At 31.9% G+C, this 23,908-nt stretch overlaps 1 protein-coding gene and 1 pseudogene across 1 annotated transcript; both read right to left on the reverse strand.

The window, feature by feature from the left end:
• Positions 1-2,311: 2,311 nt before the first annotated feature.
• Positions 2,312-5,616, reverse strand: LOC116108564 (ninja-family protein mc410-like). The gene is made up of 3 exons (XM_031394803.1): positions 5,557-5,616; positions 3,365-4,509; positions 2,312-2,802 (listed from the first exon to the last, which is right to left on the reverse strand). Exons 2-3 carry the CDS (start codon positions 4,398-4,400, stop codon positions 2,336-2,338), a joined length of 1,503 nt encoding a protein of 500 aa, XP_031250663.1. The 5' UTR covers positions 4,401-4,509; positions 5,557-5,616; the 3' UTR covers positions 2,312-2,335.
• A 12,184-nt stretch (positions 5,617-17,800) lies between these two features.
• LOC116108515 lies at positions 17,801-20,039 on the reverse strand (annotated as a pseudogene).
• Between the last annotated feature and the right edge of the window lie 3,869 nt (positions 20,040-23,908).

Consider the following 23,908-nt stretch of genomic DNA (forward strand, 5'->3'; position numbering starts at 1 on the left):
ATGGTTCAACATCTGGTCTCTTGTAATTCTATAGTACAATCTTCCTTTGATATGTTTATTGATCATATTTTGTTAGGCAACTTGCTTGCAGCAATTAAGATGAAAATCATGAAATAAACTTTTAATGTAGTATTAACTAAAATGGACATTACAGTATTACAATTGTTAATGGATAATGTTCAGCAAATGGTCTATTGTAATTGTATTGTACAATCTAAATAGCTTTGCATCTCGACTCTTACAATTAAACAGAATGGTTCGGCAAGTGACTACAATTATAGAGTACAATCGTCAATAACATTATGATAAAAGCGGTTTGGCACAGACATCAGCAAATAGCAACAAAACATTTGATCATAATTATTCGCCAACAAAACCATTGATCATAATTGTTCGCCACACAGATTTTTTCAGTACAACAGTTGACAAATAAATTGTTCAGAATGGTCCGCCTATGTCTTCTTATAACTTGTTATAATCTAATCAACAAAATTACTGGTCAGCAAATTGATCGGGCGATTCTGTCTAAGGATGTACAATTCCCCATTGGACTAAACAATGAAATAGTCAAAACCATACAATAACTTACATACCCTTTATTTAAAAAAAAAAAAAAAAAAAAAAAAAAAAAAAAAAAAAAAACAACTATATTACAAAATGCTAAGCAATTGAACTAGAATATAACAATACAATAGCGAATAAACTCCAAGCAATTAAAGAAGCATAGTCAAATGAATACATTACCTTCAACAGCATGTAATTTCCAACTATGACAACAAATATTATATTCCAACCAAAAGTATATAACTACATGAAATCAAAATAAAAAGTTTAACAATAAACTAGAAAAACCAAAAGAAAACAATCGCAAATAAGAATTAAAAATTGATTACCTCTCTTTCTTCAGATAAATCATATAACAAAATGTTAATATATATATAATTCAAAGTAATGAATACAGTATACAATGTATCTTTTCACATTTATGAAAATCAATAATACATTTTATCAATCCATTAATATTCACATTTATTCATGCATTTATATCATTTGACAAATAATATTAATGCCCTCTTCACAATTCACATCTATTCTTGCATTTATACCCTTTCACAAATACTATAAATGTGCTCCTTCATATTCAATTAGACAAAATCAATAAATCAAACTAAATTCATCAAAAACAATGAAACATAAAACAATAAATATGAATGTAAAGTGTTTATATTTATCCAATTAAACATTAAACAAACATATAATCATCAAAACATTTAATGTAAATGTGAAGTATTTCTACCAAACATTGAATGCATGTAGTTATACCAAATAGCCTAGACCAATAACATGTTGACACGTACAATAATTATAGTCTAAACTAATAACATGTTGACACTTGTAGAAATTATAAAGTCCTAAATGGCGTTCAAATAGCAAGTGCTTCAGGATTATGTAGATATATATAGATTGAGGAAATAGATTGAGGAAATAAAATTTCTTCAAGCACGTATGAAGTATGAACCAGAAGCCCAATCGAAAGAATAATGTCATTGTGTATGCAACATGGGACACATCAATAACCATATCAGGCCTCAGGAGAATTTGCATTTAGAAAGCGTGTGATTACCTATATTGCACATCCTTATGAATATGAGCTCAGTTTTAAATTATTTCAGATAATAAAATTACTACATTTTTATAATTTTTTTAAATGTGCCTTATTAAGATTGATTGTGGAATTGTTATAAATTTTTTTATTTCCTGCAATTGCTCATGATAATAATCCAAATTCGAGACCTCAACTCTGTGAATAAAGCATTACTCTATTATTGACATCCAATCCAATCCATGGCATGGCAGCTTGACTTGAAGGAAATAAAGAATTTTTGATGTACAGTATTCAAATAAATGACGTAAATGAAACTTAATTAATTAAGGAAAAAAACTTCCACAACACTATTTTGTAGCATGGTTACTCAATATTCCCATAATCTGCCACAAGATGAAATTGGCCTGCGTGATTCAAGTTTCACTCATTTATACCATACCAGAAATTGTGATATTTTCCCTTATTCTATGTGATGTTTCATGTACCACAGCTTCCTTTCAAAAATGCAACGGCTGTAGAACTGAAATGCTTGACATTACTATTACACAAAGAAATAGTGATAAAGATTATTACATAAACCCGCGGTATTGGCTATTCTGGTTTGGATAAGTGATAAGACCAATAAACAGGCGTAGCAAGAAAAGGAAGGAAGAATCTCACTAGTTACAAAGCTATAGCCAATATTCTTTGTTCACATGTTAATTAATATCAGTCTCAACAAAGTAAATTTCAGCTCTGAGCGGAGGCAGCGGGATTTGAACTTGAAAATGTCAACAATCCAGCACCACCCTCTGGATTACTATTCTCGTCATTGGCATGCCGAACAAACTCCTCAGGGGACATGTGGCAACCATGACAAGCACAAACAATCCTGATTTGGTTTGCACTGTACCTATAAGTAACACCAGATATTGTCCTACCATTTGGGCCAGAACCCTTGGTTGATACCCATGGTAAATTTGGGTATGAACCACATCCCCCAAATTTCAGGTCTGCTTCAATACCTGGCTTTATAGCTGATAAATCAAGAGTGAAACCATCCAATGTTGAACGGTCGGATGCATCTTTTGCCCTATTGTTCACGCCACTTACTTTACCATCTTCTTCTGCCTGAGTAGATGAACCTTCTTCTGTGCCAAGCTGTTTCCCTTCACTTTTGGCCCATTCTATAGTCCTCCCATCAAATTGCATGGCAGCTACATCAACATAGCAGGATAAAGAACAGAAATTCTTTCAATAATAAATCTTGTAACTAAAATAGCAAAGAGAAAACGCCATTCTTTCCAGGAGAAAAAAAACAACAAAAGCAGCACCAGCAAACAGTGGTAGAATTTTCAAATTTGTAATGACAAAAGGTGGGCATAGCCTCAAAAGAAAAATAGTTAAAACAATATTTTGCCCAAGTCCTTTGGAGTATTCTATTATCCTTCCACCAGTTAAAACACGACGAATATTAAAAGTAAATAATTAAGTACAATTCGGCTTCAAATGGTTTTAACAACATATTTGAATTCAGATAATCAATTTTCTTCCTAGGTAGGGCAACAATGTGTCAATAGGCAAAGAGTATATCAGCAAAGATCAATGTTCTGTCCAAAAGCACTTTGATGTCAAGAATGGTAAGAGCACTTTGAATAGTGTCAGTGGAATGGAAAAGGGATGTTAGAGCATATTTTACCAGCATACCTCCTAGAGAATATCCTAACCATTTCTTCTCCAATCTTTAATAAAGAAACATAAGGAAGTGAACTACCAGACCTTGAGATATCTTTAATCCATCGTTCTGCTTATCTGAGTTAGGCGGACCTCTGCCAGCATAGGAAGGGTGGAGCTGCTGAGATTGAGAAACCGACCCCCAGGAATTATCTTTATCAAACATTGGAAGTTGGACAGGTGAGTACCCAAACATAACTGGGAAGTTTCCAGGATTCACAGACTGGGCTCCTTGACGATCATTATTTGTAGTAGGCATCTTCTGTATCATGCCAGGTAGTGGATGGCCAGATGAGCCAGGTACACCAGAAGAGTTAGAATCTTTCATAGATATTGTGTATGGAATATTCATGATGTTTAGTGATTGGACTGAGAATGGAGCGCCGTAGGTCATGTTTCCAAGCTTAAATTCATTTTCTGATGAACTGTTAAACCTCTTTTGTCCTTGTAGATTCACAATGTTTGAATTAGAAAACCCGCGGACGTCCTTCGGAACCTCAGAAGCACCGGCAACTCCGATGTATTGTTTGGAACCATCATCATGGTGAGAAACCAGCCTTGATGTTGAGCCCTCAACTTCAGACTCGGCCACATCTTCATTTTCAGCAGTCGAGCCTTCCTCAGTTGTTATGGAAATATAGGATGTTTTTGTCTTGTCATGTAAATCAGCAGGGTGAGCTTCTCTCTCATGCTTTTTTTGATTGTTCATGTCATCAAACAACATTTTCCGTTTGTTACTTGCCTCTGGTCGTTTTGCTTCCTCAATTTCAGGTCTGCTGTTTGTAACCCAGAGCCCTCTGCCGTTCAAGTTCATAGAAGGATCGGCATCAGCACTGGCCTTGCAAAGATCATTAAAGAAATTTTCTTGAGGTTTCACAGAATCACTTCTCTGAGATCCAGTACCAGAGTCCAGTTTCTGGTTGCCGCCATTCAGGAAATTTTTAAAATCATCTATTTTGTTGCCTCTATCATCTTCTTCTGTTTTAGCATCCAAAGAGCCACCACTTTTACCTTTGGATTTAACAGCTGATCCACCAAAGGATAAACCCAAACTCAGCTCAAGACCATTATCATCTTCCATACTGTGGATAGATGTATATCAACGTGGGTCTAGCATAACCTTTTTCAATCCTGCATACTATCCCTCATACCATTGATCCCATCATGATGAGGTGATCATCAAAAAAAGCCTGCATAAAAGTAATTTTATTAAGGGAAACAATAAAGAAAGTAAAATTTGATTCCACCAGCATTGCCATATGAAAAAAAAAAAAAGAAGAAGATTGAAATAAAATTCACTGATATACAGATAAAGAGCTCCAATGACCAATCCAATTCAGTCTATTGAAGTCTAATAAATGCATTTCATCAAGAATACTAGATTACACATTTAACATTATCGCGAATTAATTTGCATCAAAGTAAGAATACTAGATGTCCACTTTAAAGTTTATCACTGAGTTATATAAAAGAATCTAATTGATAGTATATGTAATTAATTTCCAAATCATACAAGATTTAGGAAATCCAAATAACCATATTAAAATCACTAAGAAACTTTCTTAGACTTCAACCACAATTTACATAAAAGAGGATAAAAGATCAAAAAACCAAGCACAAAATGCTAGGACTATACACAGTATCCTGCGCATACATAGGAGCAGTTTCATTTAACCATCTGCATAAGATCAGAGATCCATCCAACGACTCTCTTTGTTTGCAAGGAAACTAATCAAAACTGAAATTAAAGTACCACACCTCAAATTTTCCATCATCCAAGACCACAGGATGCAAACCCCTCCATTCAAATGAACCTAATACAACTACATAGCTCAGCTGAGATAAAATGTAAACAATTTTAACAAAGTCAAAGCTAAAAAAGGCCTTAATCCATCAGTTTTCCCTTTCTCATTTCTCAACAATCAAACTATAAACCCCAGATCTGCAAATCACCCAATCATGCATGCAAGCTAAAAAATCACAGAAATTAAGCAAACCCAAAACTTTAACGTCAAAAACGAGCAAACCCAGAAAAGCTTGTACACAGAAACAGTGAATATTAATAGAACTAGTAAAAATTAATAAATAAACGGGATCCAAAGAAGATCAAAACCTCCACATAAACAAGGTTTGTGAAAATTATACAAAGTTGAAGAAACAAAAACCACCAAATCCCAAGAAACAATTGTTGTAGAATAACAATTCAAAAGTGAAACAAAATGATAGAAAAAGAAAACCTGAATCGAGCGAGAGAAGATGTAAAGGAAACCCTAGGGTCAAGGTTGTGTTTGCAAATAAATGAGTGACAGAGAGAGAGGACGAGGATTTTGGCCTTTAGGTACAACTTAGTGGGAGAAACTTTTAAACACCACCTCTACTCTTTTTATTTTTTTAAATAAATAAGCATCTGTTTATCATGTCGATTCATCTGCCGTTTTACACGTTTCATTTTTTAAATAAATGTAACTAAATAGTTTTATTTATTTATTTAATAAATAAATTATTTAGTTGGCCTGCTGTTTACAGGCCATGTGCCATTTGATGAAAGCATGTAAAATTAAAAATTATATTAGAGTTAACTATTTTTTCTTCGCCCAAAATGATACTTTTTCATTCACACACTTTTAAAATATTATTTTATTATTAAATTTATATTTTGATAATGAATAAAGAGCGAATTCGATATAGGTTGTTGAGATTTTTAAAAAAATAAAATTGATAAATCTTTTGATAGTAAAATATTAGATTTTAATAGTTATGATTGATCAAAATTTGATTTGGAAGGGACAGTTGTATAAACCATAATGCTCGGTTAGCGACAATTGGTGAGATCGACAGAAATAGAATTTGAGCGTTTTTTTGTGAGTGATAATCGAGAAAGAGAATAGCAATGATGTAAGATCGCAATGATATCAAAATTGAAAACGAAATACAAATTTAAATAATAAAATAGTATTTTAAAAGTTTATAAATTAAAAAGTGTCATAAAACCATTTATTTATGTGGGAAAAGGTTTCATTTACTCTTACTATTACTATTGAAGTTAACTGTAGATGAGCTTTTATTCCCATCAAACTAAATTAATTATTAACTTTGGCAAACTTATTAGTGTAGATTCATGCTAGGAAGAAGAAAACGTTTCGACTTTTGTAGACAGATCCCTATGAAAATAAATAAAGTTGGTCTCATTTAACGTGCCTATTTTGTTGCCGCGAGAAGTTTTTTTCTTCTTTTATATATATATAAAAAGAGGGCCGAAGTTTAATTGTGCACTATTATCACGTGTTCCGTTAATAAATGGGCTACCCATTTGGCCCAATTCAAGAAACTCTTCCTCTTTGAAGTTGAAGGTTGGCGCAAAATTTTATGGAGGAAAACTTATCAAAATATAACTCATTTTATTAAAACATTATTGGTTGTGTCAAAGCGAAATTGAGCTTCTCTTACAAGAGTAAAGCAATGTATTTTTAAGAAGAGATTCATGACAAGTTTTGAAATGTTAAATACACTTATACTTTGGTATTCCATCAAAATATAAACGTAATTCATTCAGGCACGGGTTCAATTGAATCCGCCCAATTTTAAAAAAAAAATAAAAAAAGTCTTTATATTTTATAGAATTTACAATTTTAACCACACTTAAATTCATGTTCATCTTACAAAATTTTATTATAATTTTATTAATTTAAATGTTTTAAACACACTCACTCACTAAAAATCTTGACTACGTCCGTGAATCTATTGGTTAATGTATAAGATTTAAGTCAAACACGTGTTTAGGATAACCCAAATTCAATATGTCTAAACACAAGTTGATCACTCATCTTTGTTAGATAATTAAGACAAAGTCATTGGTAAACAAATTTCCACATAGAATAAGAGAAACGTAATTACAGGGTTGTTAAGCAAAACAATAATAATCTGCTTTTGGATAGGCCAATATTGACAGCCCCTCCCTCAGCCACTACTTAAATTCATAACCTTATCTCTTCAATTTCTTTTATTTAATTTTTCTGTTCAAATCCTCCCACACATCCAATTAAAAGTTTGGAATTTAGAGTTAAGTATTCCAGTTGACTCTTATAAAAAGGAAAATTTTATGTATTAAAGAAATTGTTAATAAAAATATCAAAGTCGAACACGTTTTTAGGCGAAATTTACGGCACGATGCTTGACAACAATTATATCTTTGTACGCAACTGCAATATTTCCAACTCTTTCACCATAATTGTTGTCCACAATCTTAAAACAAAAAAAAAACCTTAAATTTAATTACAAACTAGCCCGGCGCATATAATAGGCGGTATGGGATTGGACAAAATTAATGGGATTGCACTGTTTTCTGTAATCCAATGTTTGGCTGAATTTGCAGCGTAAAGAAGAGGAGTTTTAATACATTCTTGATGGTCCATTGTTTAAACATTAGCATCAAAATAAAATTTCAACAATTAATGAAAAATAAAAAAAATACTTTAATAATTACAATTTAAAAAGTAATTTTACTCATGTATAAATGGGTTTCCAACTCCAGGGTTGGACAATCAATCCAGTAATTATAGTTTGTTTGATTCTATTATATTTCTAATTTATGATCAATTTGGTACCAACACTTCTTTGTTATTTATTTATTTTTTGCGTTTATTTATCGTTAATGCTTAACTTGAAGATTATAAGTCTTGGTAATTTAGGAGTTCGGTAAACTCATGTTATTTATGCTTGATCCAGGTTTGTTAATTAGATCAATGCCATGGGCATGCTAAGTTTTGTTATGTCAATATCAATTTTTTTTAAGTGCCAATTTAGCAGTTATGAAAATAATCAAAATATTGATTGTAAATAATACAAACTCTGTCACACATTAATATATCAACTTATAAGAAATAGTTAACGTGAATAATTTGTATATATAATATAATTGAAATATTATTAATATAATGATTTTTTCAATCCCCTCGCGTTTAAATTTATTGGCAATAGTAAAAGAAAAGCATGTAATGGAAAAACAAAAATATTTGTATTATTATTAATCACTCAGACTTTAATGAGATGGTAAAGCTTATTTAGAGAGATTCAAGTGTAGTATATTTGTATGGTGTACAAGAGTGTATTTGGTTCAAAGAATGTTAGATTACTGGGAATATTATATTAATAGAAAATTAGATTACCTTGAAGATTACTAGAAATCTTTAGAAAAATATGTTTGGTTAGTATGTTATTTAAATGATTAAATTGTCCTCTTTTTAAATATTAATATAATATTATTTTTATTATTAATTTTTGAATAATTCTTTTCAACCCCTAATATTTCAAATTTAGCTAAAACATCACGGTTTATATAAAACTTTAATTTATAACAAAATCACCCCCACCACCCTAAGCCACCGCCACTGGCTGTCAGAAGTCGTCGAAAGTCGCTAAAAATGGTCGAGAGTCACTAAGAGGCTCCAATATGGCCGTTTCTAGTCATATTGATGGCCGAAAACGGCCATATCGGAGTAGATATAATCGGAAATGGCCAGATCTAGATATGGTCAGAAATGACAGCCATATCGGAGCCTCCCAACTACTCCCGATGACTTTCCGGAGGTTCTGGTTGGGTGGCAGGGTGGTCTATAATTTGTTTTAAATATAAGGGCATTATTGTCCAGAAACTTAATTAAACAAGGGTAAAATTGTAATGGTAGATTAATGTAAATTGATTTTTTAAACAAGGGCATTATTGTCCAAATTTTTTATCAATAAGGGATAAAATTGTAACAAAAATAGGGTAACCAAGTAATCTTACAATACCTTAGAAAATTGAGGTTATAAGATAACCTCTAATATTACCTACAATAAATACTATTGGTATTAGAAGATTATCGGAATCTTATATTACTTGACAACCAAACTTGGTAAACTGGTAATGAAGTAATATAAGATGGCATTACCTCAATAATCTCATATAATCTCCAACCAAACGTCTCCAAAATGTTAAATTCTTTATTAAAGTTACGGATTTAAAAACAAAATATAGTATTAAAATTGTTTTTTTTATTATTATTATAAACCTTCACGTGTTGGCTTTTTTGTAGCCAACGCTTGCTAGTTTCGAAAATGCCACCGTAACCTTCGTATGTTTGGTATTTTTTATAGAGAGTACCCGCTAGTTTTAGAAATGCAATCTTAACTCTTATTTTTTATGAATCATTGGATTATTCTGTTTAAGTTTAAAGGAAATGACGTATTCATAACAAAAATTATCAACAATGTTGAGAGGTTAATAAACGGGTGATCACTTAAAAAGGCCCCTAAGACGATTCTATTATTGAGAGAGAGGTGACGGCGTACAATAGGAATCTAAAACGAAATTTGATATATTTAATGAAGTTATTGTTAAGAAAAACAAATTAAAATTTTCTGAACGGGGTTTGATTTCAACTCGTTAATTAAACTTTAATTAAGATTAATAATAACATGATGATGAGAGTGATGACAGTACACCTACGCAATAATGAAAATAAAAAGCAACCCCACACCACAGTACCACACCACACCACCAGCAAATAGCTAAAATTATATGATGCAATCATTAATGTTTTTTCTTTCAAGAATTACACAAGTACAATCATTGTCTTATATCTTGTTTCCATCACACACATCCCACTACCTATTATCATTAAATGTGTTATTAAAACATTCTTATGTACAATTTGGTTGAAAATGATTGGATCAGATGTTTTGGAATTATAATTGGGTTATTTTAATTTAAGTGAAATCATAATTAGCTTATATATAAAGTTTTCTTCATCATTTGTGTTTGCTTCTGTTACAATAAAGGTAGAGAAAAATTGAAGATACTATTTTTTAATATAATTTAATAACTTTTGGCCCATTACATAACCACAGGAAACTAATGTAAGTTTTTACCTTTGGTCACTAAGATTTGAAGTATATTTAATTTATCTCCAATATTATGGGATATAAATAGTTATAGTCAATAATGTGAGATTTTGGTATATATGATACCAAAATTCATCAAAGCAAAAACTTGAGTGAACAACACAAAAACTTTAAAACATCCAAATTTTTTATTTTTTATTTTTTTTATTATAATTTTATCGTGTATAACATGTGACTAAGACAACAAGATTTTATTGAAAAAATCTTACCTAAGTGGATAAAACTGTTTATATCCTATAATATTGAAGATAAATACAAAAGTAGATCATAGCCAGATATTTATATATTTTTCAATGTTAATAAACAATGACACATATTCCTCTTAACTTAGAGATAAGAGTTAATTTCTCCGCAATACTAGACTAGTCAAACGAAAACTTCGGTCACTCTCAAACTCCAAACTTAGAGATAAGAGTTAAAGTACATTGTTTGAACTGTACTATGAATAATACAGAGAGAATTAGGTAAAATTATACAAAGTTTTTATAGGGAAGAGAATCTGTTATGAAATTAAAGATGAATATTAAATATTTGATGACCTTATAATTTTAATATATACACAGAGATTATAAGATGATATAATAAATAATGTAATTAATAATAAGATATTTTAGAATANCAATTTTCTTAGGTATTCTGAGATTACTAGAGTTATCTTTTTTTGGTACAATTTTATCCCTTATTAATAAAAATTTTAGACAATAATACCCCTACTTTAAAACAAATTTACATTAATATCCCATTTCAATTTTACCCTTGTTTAATTAAAATTTTGGACAATAATGCCCTTATATTTAATATTATTTACGGATCACCACTGCCACCCAACTACCACCACCACTGCCACCCAGCCACCACCGCCGACAGCAGGCCAACCACCACGGACCACCGTCGAAAAATCGCCGGAGTCCCTAATGAAGAAGAAAATTCTGTGGGAGGCTCCGGGGAGCTTCGTTATGGCCGTTTCTGGCCATATTGATGACCGAAAACGGCCATATCAGGCCAGATCTGGCCGAAAATGGCCAGATCTATTCTGGCCATTTCCGGCCAGATTGATGGATCTGGTCGTTAACGGCCAGATCCCTGGCCATTAGCGGCCAGTTCTGGACTAGATCTGGCCGTTAACGGCCAGATCTAGTCCAGAACTGGCCGCTAATGGCCAGGGATCTGGCCGTTAACGACCAGATCCATCAATCTGGCCGGAAATGGCCAGAATAGATCTGGCCATTTTCGGCCAGATCTGGCCTGATATGGCCGTTTTCGGTCATCAATATGGCCAGAAACGGCCATAACGAAGCTCCCCGGAGCCTCCCACAGAATTTTCTTCTTCATTAGGGACTCCGGCGATTTTTCGACGGTGGTCCGTGGTGGTTGGCCTGCTGTCGGCGGTGGTGGCTGGGTGGCAGTGGTGGTGGTAGTTGGGTGGCAGTGGTGATCCGTAAATAATATTAAATATAAGGGCATTATTGTCCAAAATTTTAATTAAACAAGGGTAAAATTGAAATGGGATATTAATGTAAATTTGTTTTAAAGTAGGGGTATTATTGTCTAAAATTTTTATTAATAAGGGATAAAATTGTACCAAAAAAAGATAACTCTAGTAATCTCAGAATACCTAAGAAAATTGAGGTAATCAGATTACCTTTGATATTACCAATAGTAACCACTATTGGTATTTGAAGATAACCGGTATCTGATATTACTTGACAACCAAACATGGTAATCAAGTAAAATAAGAAGACATTACCCCAGTAATCCCACTTAACCCCCAACCAAACGCTCCCATAAAGTTTTCTTCATCATTTGTGTTTGCTTGTGTTAAAATAAAGGTGGAGAGAAATTGAAGATACTATTTTTTAATATAATTTAATAACTTTTGGCCCATTACATAAATATTTAACTATTTTAGTCTAATTCAACCACAAGAGACTAATGTAAGTTTTTACCTTTGGTCCCTAAGATTTGAAGTGTATTTAATTTATCTCCAATATTATGGGATATAAATAGTTTAGTCAATAATGTGAGATTTTTTAATAAAAAATCTATAATACCTATGTTGTCTTATTCACATGTTATTAGCAAAAATAAAATATACGTATATATGATACCAAAATTCATCAAAGCAAAAACTTGAGTGAACAACACAAAAAATTTAAAACATCCAAATTTTTAATTTTTTTTAATTATAATTTTATCATGTGACTAAGACAACAAGATTTTATTGAAAAAATCTTATCTAAGTGGATAAAACTGTTTATATCCTATAATATTGAAGATAAATACAAAAGTAAATCATAGCCGGATATTTATATATTTTTCAATGTCAATAAACAATGACACATATTCCTCCAAACTTAGAGATAAGAGTTAATTTCCCCGCAATACTAGGCTAGTCAAACGAAAACTTCGGTCACTCTCAAACTCTAAACTAAAGTACTTTGTTTGAACTGTAGTATGGATAATACGGAGGGAATTAGATAGAATTATATAAGGTTTTCACTGAGAAGAAAATCTGTTATGAAATTAAGGATGAATATAGAATATTTAATGACTTTATAATCCCAATATATACACAGAGATTATAAGATGATATGATAAATAATGTAATTAATAATCAGATATTTTAGAATAGGATTAATTAGGAAAAAATACTCCTTATTATACCTATATTTATAATAATTATACGTCTCCCTCTGAAAACTATATATTATATTTAATGTTATAAAAGATGACGTAAAATGGTTCGAAGATGTGGTCTACAGTTATCCAAATTTAGTGTATAATATATCAAATTAAACGCTATATGTCTGTTTTCAAATATTGAAATCATTCATCAATTGGATTTTTATTGAGCAAGTTACAGCAGATTTACTACTATTGTTCAGTGGAAATCGAGAAACGGGAGAAACAAAAAATGTGTGATGATACATGAATGGTTTGATAGTAGGTCTACAGTTATCCAAATTAGTGTATGATATATCAAATTAAATCTCTGTCTGTCTAGTTTTTAAAAATTCAAACGTTCTTCAGTTGGATCTTTATTGAGTAAGTTATAGCAAATTACTTAGATTGTTTAGTGGAAACTGAGAAACGTCAAAGCAAAATGTGGGGTGATGATAAAATGAATGGTTTGATAGTGGGTTACAATTATCCAAATTCAGCGTATAATATATCAAATTAAAGCATTGTCTATCTAGTTTAAAAAATTCAAAAGTTTATCAATTGAATTTTTATTGAGCAAGTTATGGTCAATTTACTACTGATGTTCAGTGGAAACTGAGAAACATGGGAAACAAATGTGTGTGATGATAAAATAAATTGTTTGCCAATGGGTCTATAGTCATCTAAATTAACAAAATATATCAAATTAAAGTCCTGTCTGTCTAGTTTTAACTATTTAAATATTCATAATTGGTTTTTTATTGAGAAAGTTATGGCCAATTTACTACTGACTGCTTAATGGAAACCGAAATATGTGTGATGATAAAATGAATGGTTCGGCAGGGAGTCTAAGTAGTCTAAGTTATCTCATTCAACGTAAATATATCAAATTAAAAGTTATCTGTCTATTTCAAATATTTAAACGTTCATCAACTGGATCTTTATTGAGCAAGTTATAACAAATTTACTATGACTGTTCATGGAAACTGAGAAATAGGGAAAACCAAACTGTGTGATGATAAATAATGGTTCAGGGTGAGTCTATGGTTATCCAAATTCAGTGTAAAACATATCAAATTAAAGCTCTATCTACTAATTTCTAAATATAGAAATCGTTCATCAATTGAATTTTATTGAACAAGTTATGGTCAATTACTACTGACTGTTCAGTAAAAATTGAGAAACAGAGAAACTAAATGTATGTGATGATAAAATTAATGGTTTGCCAATGGTTACAGTTATCTAAATTCACCGTATAATATAACAAAATAAAGCCTTGTCTGTCTAGTTTTCAAAGATTCAAACGTTATCAATTAGATTTTTATTGAGAAAGTTATGACCAATTTACTATTGACTGCTTAATAGAAACCGAGAAAAGAGGGAAAACCACATGTGTGTGATGATAAAATGAATGGTTCGACAGGGATCCAAATCAGCGTATAATATATCCAATTTAAACGTTGTCTGTCTAGTTTCCAAATATTCAAACCGTTCATTAATTGGATCTTTGTTGAGCAAGTTATAGCAAATTTACAACTAACTATTTAGTCAAAACAGAGAAACAGGGAAAACCGTAATATGTATGATGATAAAATGAATGGTTTAGCCGGGTCTACAGTTATCAAAATCAGCATATATATATATATCAAATTAAAGTTCTGGCTGTCTAGTTTCCAAATATTCAAACCGTTCATCAAGTGAATTTTTATGAGCAAGCTATGGTCAATTTACTTCTAATGTTCAGTAGAAACCGAGAAAGGGGAAACCAAAATGTGTGTGATAATAAAATGAACGGTTTAGTAATGGGTCACAGTTTCCAAAATTCAAAGTTTACAGATTAAATTAAATCCTTATCTATCTAGTTTCCAAATATTCAAACGTTTGTCAATTGGAGTTTTATTGAGAAAGTTATTACCAATTTACTACTGACTGTTCAGTAAAAACCGAAAAATGGGGAGGAAACTGAAATGTGTGTGATGATAAATGAATGGTTCAACAAGTATCTACAATTATCAAAATTCAGTGTAATATATCAAAAAATTCTTGTCTATCTAGTTTTCAAATATTCAAACCGTTCGTCAGTTGAAGTTTTATTGAGCAAGTTTATCATTTTACTATTGGCTATTCAGGAGAAACCGAGAAACGGGGAAACCAAATATGTGTAATAATAAAATGAATGGTTCGGCAGTGGGTCTACAATTTACCAAATTCAGCATATAATATATCAAATAAATCCTTGGCTATCTAGTTTTCAAATATTATACCATTCATCAAGGATATTTATTAAGCAAGTTATAGAAGATTTACTATTGACTATTCAGTGGAAACGAGAAACAGGGAAAACCGAAATTGTGTGATGATAAAATGAATGGTTCGGCCTGGGTCTACAGTTATCCAAATTCAGCGTATAATATATCAAATTAAATTCCATATGTCTAGTTTCAAATATTCAAACCATTTGTCAAATGGATTTTATTAAGCAAGTATCTCCAATTTACTATTGACTGTTACAATTCTATAGTTCAATGAATATGGTTCAACATCTGGTCTCTTGTAATTCTATAGTAAAATCTTCCTTGATATGTTATTGATCTATTTTGTTCAGCAACTGCTTGCCGCAATTAAGATGAACATCATGAAATAAACTTTTAATGTAGTATTAAGTAAAATGGACAACAGTATTACAATTGTTAATGGATAATGTTCAACAAATGGGCTATTGTAATTGTATTGTACAATCTAATAGCTTTGCATCTCGACTCTTACAATTAAACAGAATAGTTCGGCAAGTGACTACAATTATAGAGTACAATCATCAATAACATTATGATAAAAATGGTTTGGCACAGACATCAGCAAATAGCAACAAAACCACTGATCATAATTATTCGCCAACAAAACATGATCATAATTGCTCGGCACATAGATTTTTTCAGTACAACAGTTGACAAATAAATTGTTCAGAATGGTCCGCCTATGTTTCTATAACTTTTATAATCGAAGAACAAAATTACTGGTTCGACAAAATGATGACGATTCTGTAGGAGGATGTACAATTCACCATTTGGACTAAAACAATGAAATAGTCAAAACCAACATAACTTACATACCCTTTATTAAAAAAAAAAAAAAACTAATTGACAAACATGATAAGCAATTGAACTAGAATATAACAATACAGAATAAACTCCAAGCAATTAAAGAAGCGTAGTCAAATGAATACATTACCTTCAACAGCATGTAATTTTCAAACTATGACAACAAATATTATATTCCAACCAAAAGTATATAACTACATGAAATCAAATAAAAAATTTAACAATAAACTGGAAAAAAACAAAAGAAAACAATCACAAATAAAATTAAAATTGATTACCTCTCTTCTTCAAATAAATCAGTAACAAAATGTTAATATATATAATTCAAAAAATGAATACAGTATACAAGGTATCTTTTCATATCACGAAAATCAATAATATACATCAATCCATTAATATTCACATTTTCATGCATTTATATCATTTCACAAATAATATTAAAGCCCCCTTCACATTTCACATTATTCATGCATTTATACCCTTTCACAAATAATATAGATGTGCTCCTTCACATTCAATTAGACAAAATCAATGATCAAACTAAATTCATCAAAAACAATGAAACAAAACAATAAATATGATGTAAAGGTTTATATTTATCCAATTAAACATTAAACAAACATATAACCATCAAACATAATGTAAATGTGAAGTGTTTCTACAAAGCATTGAATGCTGTAGTTATACAAATAGCCTAGACTAATAACATGTTCACACGTACAGTAATTATAGTCTAAACCAAAAACATGTTGACACTTAGCAAAATCTAAGTGATGTTCAAATAACAAGTGCTTCATAATTATGTAGATATATGGATTTCAAAATAGTGAGGAAAGAAAATTTCTTCAAGCATGTGTGTACCAGAAGCCCAATCTAAGAATAATGTCATTGTGTATACAACATTGGACAAATCATAACCACATCAGGACTCAGGAGAATTTGCATTTAGAAAGCGTGTGATTAATATATTTCATATCCTTATGAATATGAGCTCAGTTTTAAATTATCAGAATAAAATTACTACTTTTTAAATTTTTTTAAATGTGGCCTTATAAGATTGATTGTGGAATTGTTATAATTTTTTATTTCCTGCAATTGTCATGATAATAATCCAAATTCGAGACCTCAACTCTGAATAAGCATTACTCTATTATTGCAATCCAATCCAATCCATGGCATGACAGCTTGACTGAGGAAATAAGGAATTTTTTATGTACAGTATTCAAATAAAAGACGTAAATGAAACTTAATTAATTAAGGAAAAAAACTTCCACAAACATATTTGTAGCATGGTTACTCAATATTCCCAAATCTGCCACAAGATGAAATTGGCCTGCGTGATTCAAGTTTCCATCATTTTACCATAACAGAAATTGTGACATTTTCTTATTCTATGTGTGTTTCATGTAACACAGTTTCTTTCAAAAATGCAACGCTGTAGAACTGAAATGCTTGACTTACTATTACACAAAGAAATAGTGATAAAGAATTACATAAACCCGCGGTATTGGCTCTTCTGGTTTGGATAAGTGATAAGACCATAACATAGGGTAGCAAGAAAGGAAGGAAGAATCTCATTAGTTACAAAGCTATAGCCAATATTCTTTGTTCATGTTAATTATAGAGAATGCTAGTTTACAAAGATGCATACAAAAAGGGGATACAAGACAAATCCTACCCTTAATCTTCATGATTGTCTCTCTCTGGCGCTTTTTCCTTCTTTCAGAGTAAGATTTATTTGTATGCCCTCTTTGTATGCATCTTTGTAGGAGAGTATCCTCTAATTAATATCAGTCTCAACAAAGTACATTTCAGCTCTGAGCGGAGGCGCAGGATTTGAACTTGAAAATGTCAACAATCCAGAACCACCCTCTGGATTACTATTCTCGTCATTGGCATGCCGAACAAACTCCTCAGGGGAAATGTGGCAACCATGACAAGCACAAACAATCCTGATTTGGTTTGCACTGTACCTATAAGTAACACCAGAAATTGTCCACCATTTGGGCCAACCCTTGGTGATACCCATGGTAAATTGGGTAAGAACCACATCCCCCAATTCAGCTCTGCTTCAATACCTGGCTTTATAGCTGATAAATCAAGAGTGAAACCATCTAATGTTGAACGGTGGATGCATCTTTTGCCCTATTGTTCACGCCACTCTTTACCATCTTCTTCTGCTGAGTAGTGAACCTTCTTCTGTGCCATGCTGTTTCCCTTCACCTTTGGCCATTCTATAGTCCTCCCATCAAATTGCATGGCAGCTACTCAACATAGCGGATAAAGAACAGAAATTCTTTCATAATAAATCTTGTAATTAAAATAGCAAGAGAAAACGCCATTCTTTCAGGAGAAAAAAAAACAACAAAAGCAGCACCAGCAAACAGTGGTAGAATTTTCAAATTTGTAATGACAAAGGTGGGCATAGCCCAAAAGAAAAATAGTTAAAACAATTTTGCCCAGGTCCTTTGGAGTATTCTTATCCTTTCACCAGTTAAAACATGACGAACATTAAAAGTAAATAATAAGTACAATTCGGCTTCAAATGGTTTTGACAACATATTTGAATTCAGATAATCAATTTTCTTCCTAGGTAGGGCAAAAATGTGTACTAGGCAAGAGGTATATCAGCTAAGATCAATGTTCTGTCCAATGCACTTTGATGTCAAGAATGGTAAGAGCCCTTTGAATAGTGTCACGGAATGGAAAGGGATGTTAGAGCATATTTTACCGCATCACTCCTAGAGAATATCCTAACCATTTCTTCTCCATTCTTAAAAAAAGAAGCATAAAGAAGTGAACTACCAGACCTTGAGATATCTTTAATCCACGTTCTGCTTATCTGAGTTAGGCGGACCTCTGCCACTAGGAAGGTGAAGCTGCTCGAGATTGAGAAACCGACCCCCAGGAGTTATCTTATCAAACATTGGCGTTGGAGGTGAGTACCCAAACATAACTGGGAAGTTTCCGGATTCACAGACTGGGCTCCTTGACGACTCATTATTTGTAGTAGGCACTTCTGTATCATGCCAGGTATGATGGATGGCCAGATGAGCCAGGTACACCAGAGAGTTAGAATCTTCATAGATTTGTGTGTATGAATATTCATGATGTTTAGTGATGGACTGAGAATGGAGCGCCGTAGGTCATGTTTCCAAGCTTAAATTCATTTTGCTGAACTGTTAAACCTCTTTTGTCCTTGTAGATTCACAATGTTTGAATAGAAAACCCACGGACGTCCTTCGAAACCTCAGAAGCACCGGCCACTCCACTGTATTGTTTGGAACCATCACATGGTGAGAAACCAGCCTTGATGTTGAGCCCTCAACTTCAGACTCGGCCACATCTTCATTTTCAGCAGTCGAGCCTTCCTCAGTTGTTATGGAAATATAAGATGTTTTTGTTTTGTCATGTAAATCAGCAGGGTGGCTTCTCTCTCTGCTTTTTTGATTGTTCATGTCATCAAAAACATTTTCCGTTTGTACTTGCCTCTGGTCGTTTTGTTCCTCATTCAGGTCTGCTGTTTGTAACCCAGAGCCCTCTGCGTTCAAGTTCATAGAAGGATCGGCATCAGCACTGGCTTGCAAAGTCATTAAAGAAATTTTCTTGAGGGTTTCACAGAATCACTTCTCTGAGATCCAGTACCAGAGTCCAGTTTCTGGTTGCCGCCATTCAGGAAATTTTTAAAACATCTATTTTGTGCCTCTATCATCTTCTTCTGTTTTAGCATCTAAAGAGCCACCCTTTTACCTTTGGATTTAACAGCTGATCCACCAAGGATAAACCCAAACTCAGCTCAAGACCATTATCATCTTCCATACTGTGGATAGATGTATATCAACGTGGGTTTAGCATAACCTTTTTCAATCCTGCATACTATACCTCATACCATTGATCCCATCATGATGAGATGATCATCATAAAAAGCCTGCATAAAAGTAATTTTATTAAGGGAAACAATAAGAAGTAAAAAATTTGATTCCACCAGCATTGCCTATGGGGAAAAAAAAAAAAAGAAGATTGAAATAAAATTCACTGACATACAGATAAAGAGCTCCAAGACCAATCCAATTAGTCTATTGATGTCTAAATAAATGCATTTCATCAAGAATACTAGATTACACATTTAACATTATCGCGAATTAATTTGCATCAAAGCAAGAATACTAGATGTCCAATTTAAAGTTTATCACTGAGTTATATAAAAGAATCTAATTGGTAGTAATGTAATTAATTTCCAAATCATACAAGATTTAGGAAATCCAAATAACCATATTAACATCACTAAGAAACTTCTTAGACTTCAACACAATTTACATAAAAGAGGATAAAAGATCAAAAAACCAAGCACAAAACGCTAGGAATATACCACGTATCCTGCGCATATATGGAGCAGTTTCATTAACCATCTGCATAAGATCAGAGATCCATCCAACGACTCTCTTTGTTTGAAAGACACTAATCAAAACTGAAATTAAAGTACCAAGCCTCAAATTTTCCATCATCCAAGACCACAGGATGTAAACCTCTCCATTCAAGAACCTAATACAACTACATAGCTCAGCTGAGATAAAATGTAAAACATTTTAACAAGTCAAAGCAAAGAGGCCTAATCCATCAGTTTTCCCTTTCTCATTTTCAACAATCAAACTAAAACCCCAGATCTGCAAATCACCCAACATGCATGCAAGCTAAAAAATCACAGAAATTAAGCAAACCAAAACTTAACGTCAAAAACGAGCAAACCAGAAAAGCTTGTACACAGAACAGTGAATATTAATAGAACTAGTAAAAATTAATAAATAAACGGGATCCAAAGAAGATCAAACCTCCACATAAACAAGGTTGGTGAAATTATACAAAGTTGAAGAAACAAAAACCACAAATCCCAAGAAACAATTGTTGTAGAATAACAATTCAAAAGTGAACAAAAATGGTAGGAAAAAAAAAAAACCTGAATGAGCGAGAGAAGATGTAAAGGAAACCCTAGGGTCAAGGTGTGTTTGAAATAGAAGAGTGACAGAAAGATTAGAGAGAGGAGAGAGAGGCGAGGATTTGGCCTTTAGGTACAACTTAGTGGGAGAAGCTTTTAAACACCACCTGTACTCTTTTTTTTTTTTTTTTAAATAAATAAGCATGTGTTTATCATGTCGATTATCTGCCGTTTTCACATTATTTTTTTTAAATAATGTAACTAGTTTTATTTATTTATTAATAATAAATATTTAGTTGGCCTGCCGTTACAGGCCATGTGCTATTTGACGAAGGCATGTAAAATTAAAAATTAGTTAACTATTTTTTCTCACCAAAATGCTATTTTTCATTCACAAATTTTAAAAATATTATTTTATTATTAAATTTATATTTGGAATAAAATAAAGAGCAAATTCGGTATAGATTGTTAGGGTTTTTAAAAAATAAAACTGATAAATCATTTGGTGGTAGATTAGATTTGGTAGTTATGATTAATCAAAACTTAACTTGGGAGGGACAACTATACAAACCCTAACGCTTAGACGACAATTGGCAAGGTCGACGAAATAGAGTTTGAGGATTTTTTGTGAGTGATGATCGAGGAGAGAATGGTAATGGTGTAAGAACGCAATGATGTCAAAATTGAAAACGAAATAAATTTTAGTATAAAATTGATTTTAAAGTCTATAAACGAAAAAAAAATCATAAAACCATTATTTAGGTGAGAAAAAGTTTCAATTACTCTTACCATTACTATTCAAGTAAATTGTAGACGAGCTTTTATTCCATCAAACTAAATTAATTATTAACTTTGGCAAACTATTAGTGTGATTCATGCTTGAAGAAGAAAACGTTTCGGCTTTTGTAGACAGATCCCTAGAAAATAAATAAAGTTGGTTTCATTTAACGTGCTTATTTTGTTGCTAGGAGAAGTGTTTATTCTTTCATATATATATACATAAAGAGGGCGGAGTTTAATTGTGCACTATTTATCACGTGTGTTTATTAATAAATGGGTACCCTTAGGCCCAATTCAAGAAACTCTTCCTCTTTGACGTTGAAGGTTGGCGCAAAATTTTATAGAGGAAAACTCATCAAAATAAATCATTTTATTAAAAAATTATTGGTTGTGTCAAAGCGAAATTGAGCTCTCTTACAAGAGTAAAGAATGTATTTCTAAGAAGAGATTCATGACAAGTTTTTGAAATGTTAAATACACTTATACTTTGGTATTCCATCAAATATAAACCTAATTCATTCAGGCATGGGTTAAGTTAAATCCACCCAATTTTTAAAAAAAAAAAAAATATTTTTATGTTATATGAATTTACAATTTTAATCACACTTAAGTTCATATTGATCCTACAAATTTTTTTTATAATTTTATCAATTTAAATGTTTTAACACACACAAAAAATCCTGATTACATCCTTGAATCCATTGATTAATATATAAGATTTAAGTCAAACACGTGTTAGGATAACCCAATTCAACCTGTCTAAACACAAGATCACTCATCTTTGTTATCTATTACGACAAAGTCATTGGTAAACAAATTTCCACATACTAATAGAAACGTAATTACAGTTTGTTAAGCAAAACATAATAATCTGCTTTTGGATAGGCCAAAATTAACTCCCCCTCCCTCAGGCACTATCAAATTCATAACCTTATCTCTTCAATTTCTTTTATTTAATTTTTCTGTTCAAATCTCCCCAGCATCCAATCAAAGTTTGGATTTAGAGTTAAGTATTCCAGTTGACTCTTATAAAAAGGAAATTTTATGTATTAAAGAAATTGTTAATAAAAATATCAAAGGCGAGAGTTACGGAACGATGCTTGACAGCAATTATATCTTTGTACGCAACTGCAATATTTTTAACGGCCGGACGATTTCCACCAACCCAAAGTTTGACATAAAGACATATGATATCCAAAAGGTTTAAAAATAACAAATAGATACTTTTATCAATTTTGTTAGAGATTTCTCTTTGTTAAAAGACAATATAAGTAATTTCTTCTCACCCAACCCTATTTGCACAACCCCTTGCATCATCGCGATTTTTTGACTAAAATTAGCATTTTGCTGTGAAGTTCGATGATAAACAGTGGCACTAGCCCTTGCTGATGCGCGTTGGGAAGGAGATCGGGGGGTATTCAGTCTTTTCACTATTTTTGTCTTTAGTCGATGGAAATTCCTAACAGAACTGACAGAAAGTGAGTGTTTGTTATTTCCAAACCTTTTGAGTATACTTTGTCTTTAGCAAATTTGGGTATGTGAAGTAGGGATGGGCGTGGGCTGACCGTCCTCGCGGGCAGGGATTTTTCTCATGACCATCCCCAGCCCGTGGGGACAAAATCCCTCCCATCCCTGTCCCAGGCCGGCCCGATGAACGGGGCTTCACGGGGAATTTCTCCCCACAGGGATTTATCCGCTAAACGGGGATTTTTGCACCGTGTAAATCAAAACTTTCCATAACAATAAATTTTAATTATTTTAATTGTGAAAAATAGCACATGATAGATATTATATTTGACAATTTGACTGTTTAATTTCAGTATTTAATTCATTAAAAATGCATAATTAAGGTAGAAAATATAAAGTCTAACAATTTCTTGTAAATTTAAATTAAGATTAAAAAGCATACATAACTACTACCATAACTAAATTAATTGTTACTAAGTAGAAACACGTTTCTATGTAGTATAATAGAGAAATTCAGATTCTACATTCTGATGCTATGTTGCTGAGGCATGACGCATTGTAATGTTTCACTAAAATAGTCTCATCTCCTAAAATTCATAAAATAAATACTTGAAAGAAAATTTTGCTGAAAATTGATATGAATAATTGAATATAGTGAATAAACAATAATTTCTTGGAAAAATTGTAACATGTCATGGATTTCAAAGC

This window comes from Pistacia vera, unplaced genomic scaffold (assembly GCF_008641045.1).
Source record: "Pistacia vera cultivar Batoury unplaced genomic scaffold, PisVer_v2 Contig566, whole genome shotgun sequence".
Taxonomy (NCBI): Eukaryota; Viridiplantae; Streptophyta; class Magnoliopsida; order Sapindales; family Anacardiaceae; genus Pistacia; species Pistacia vera.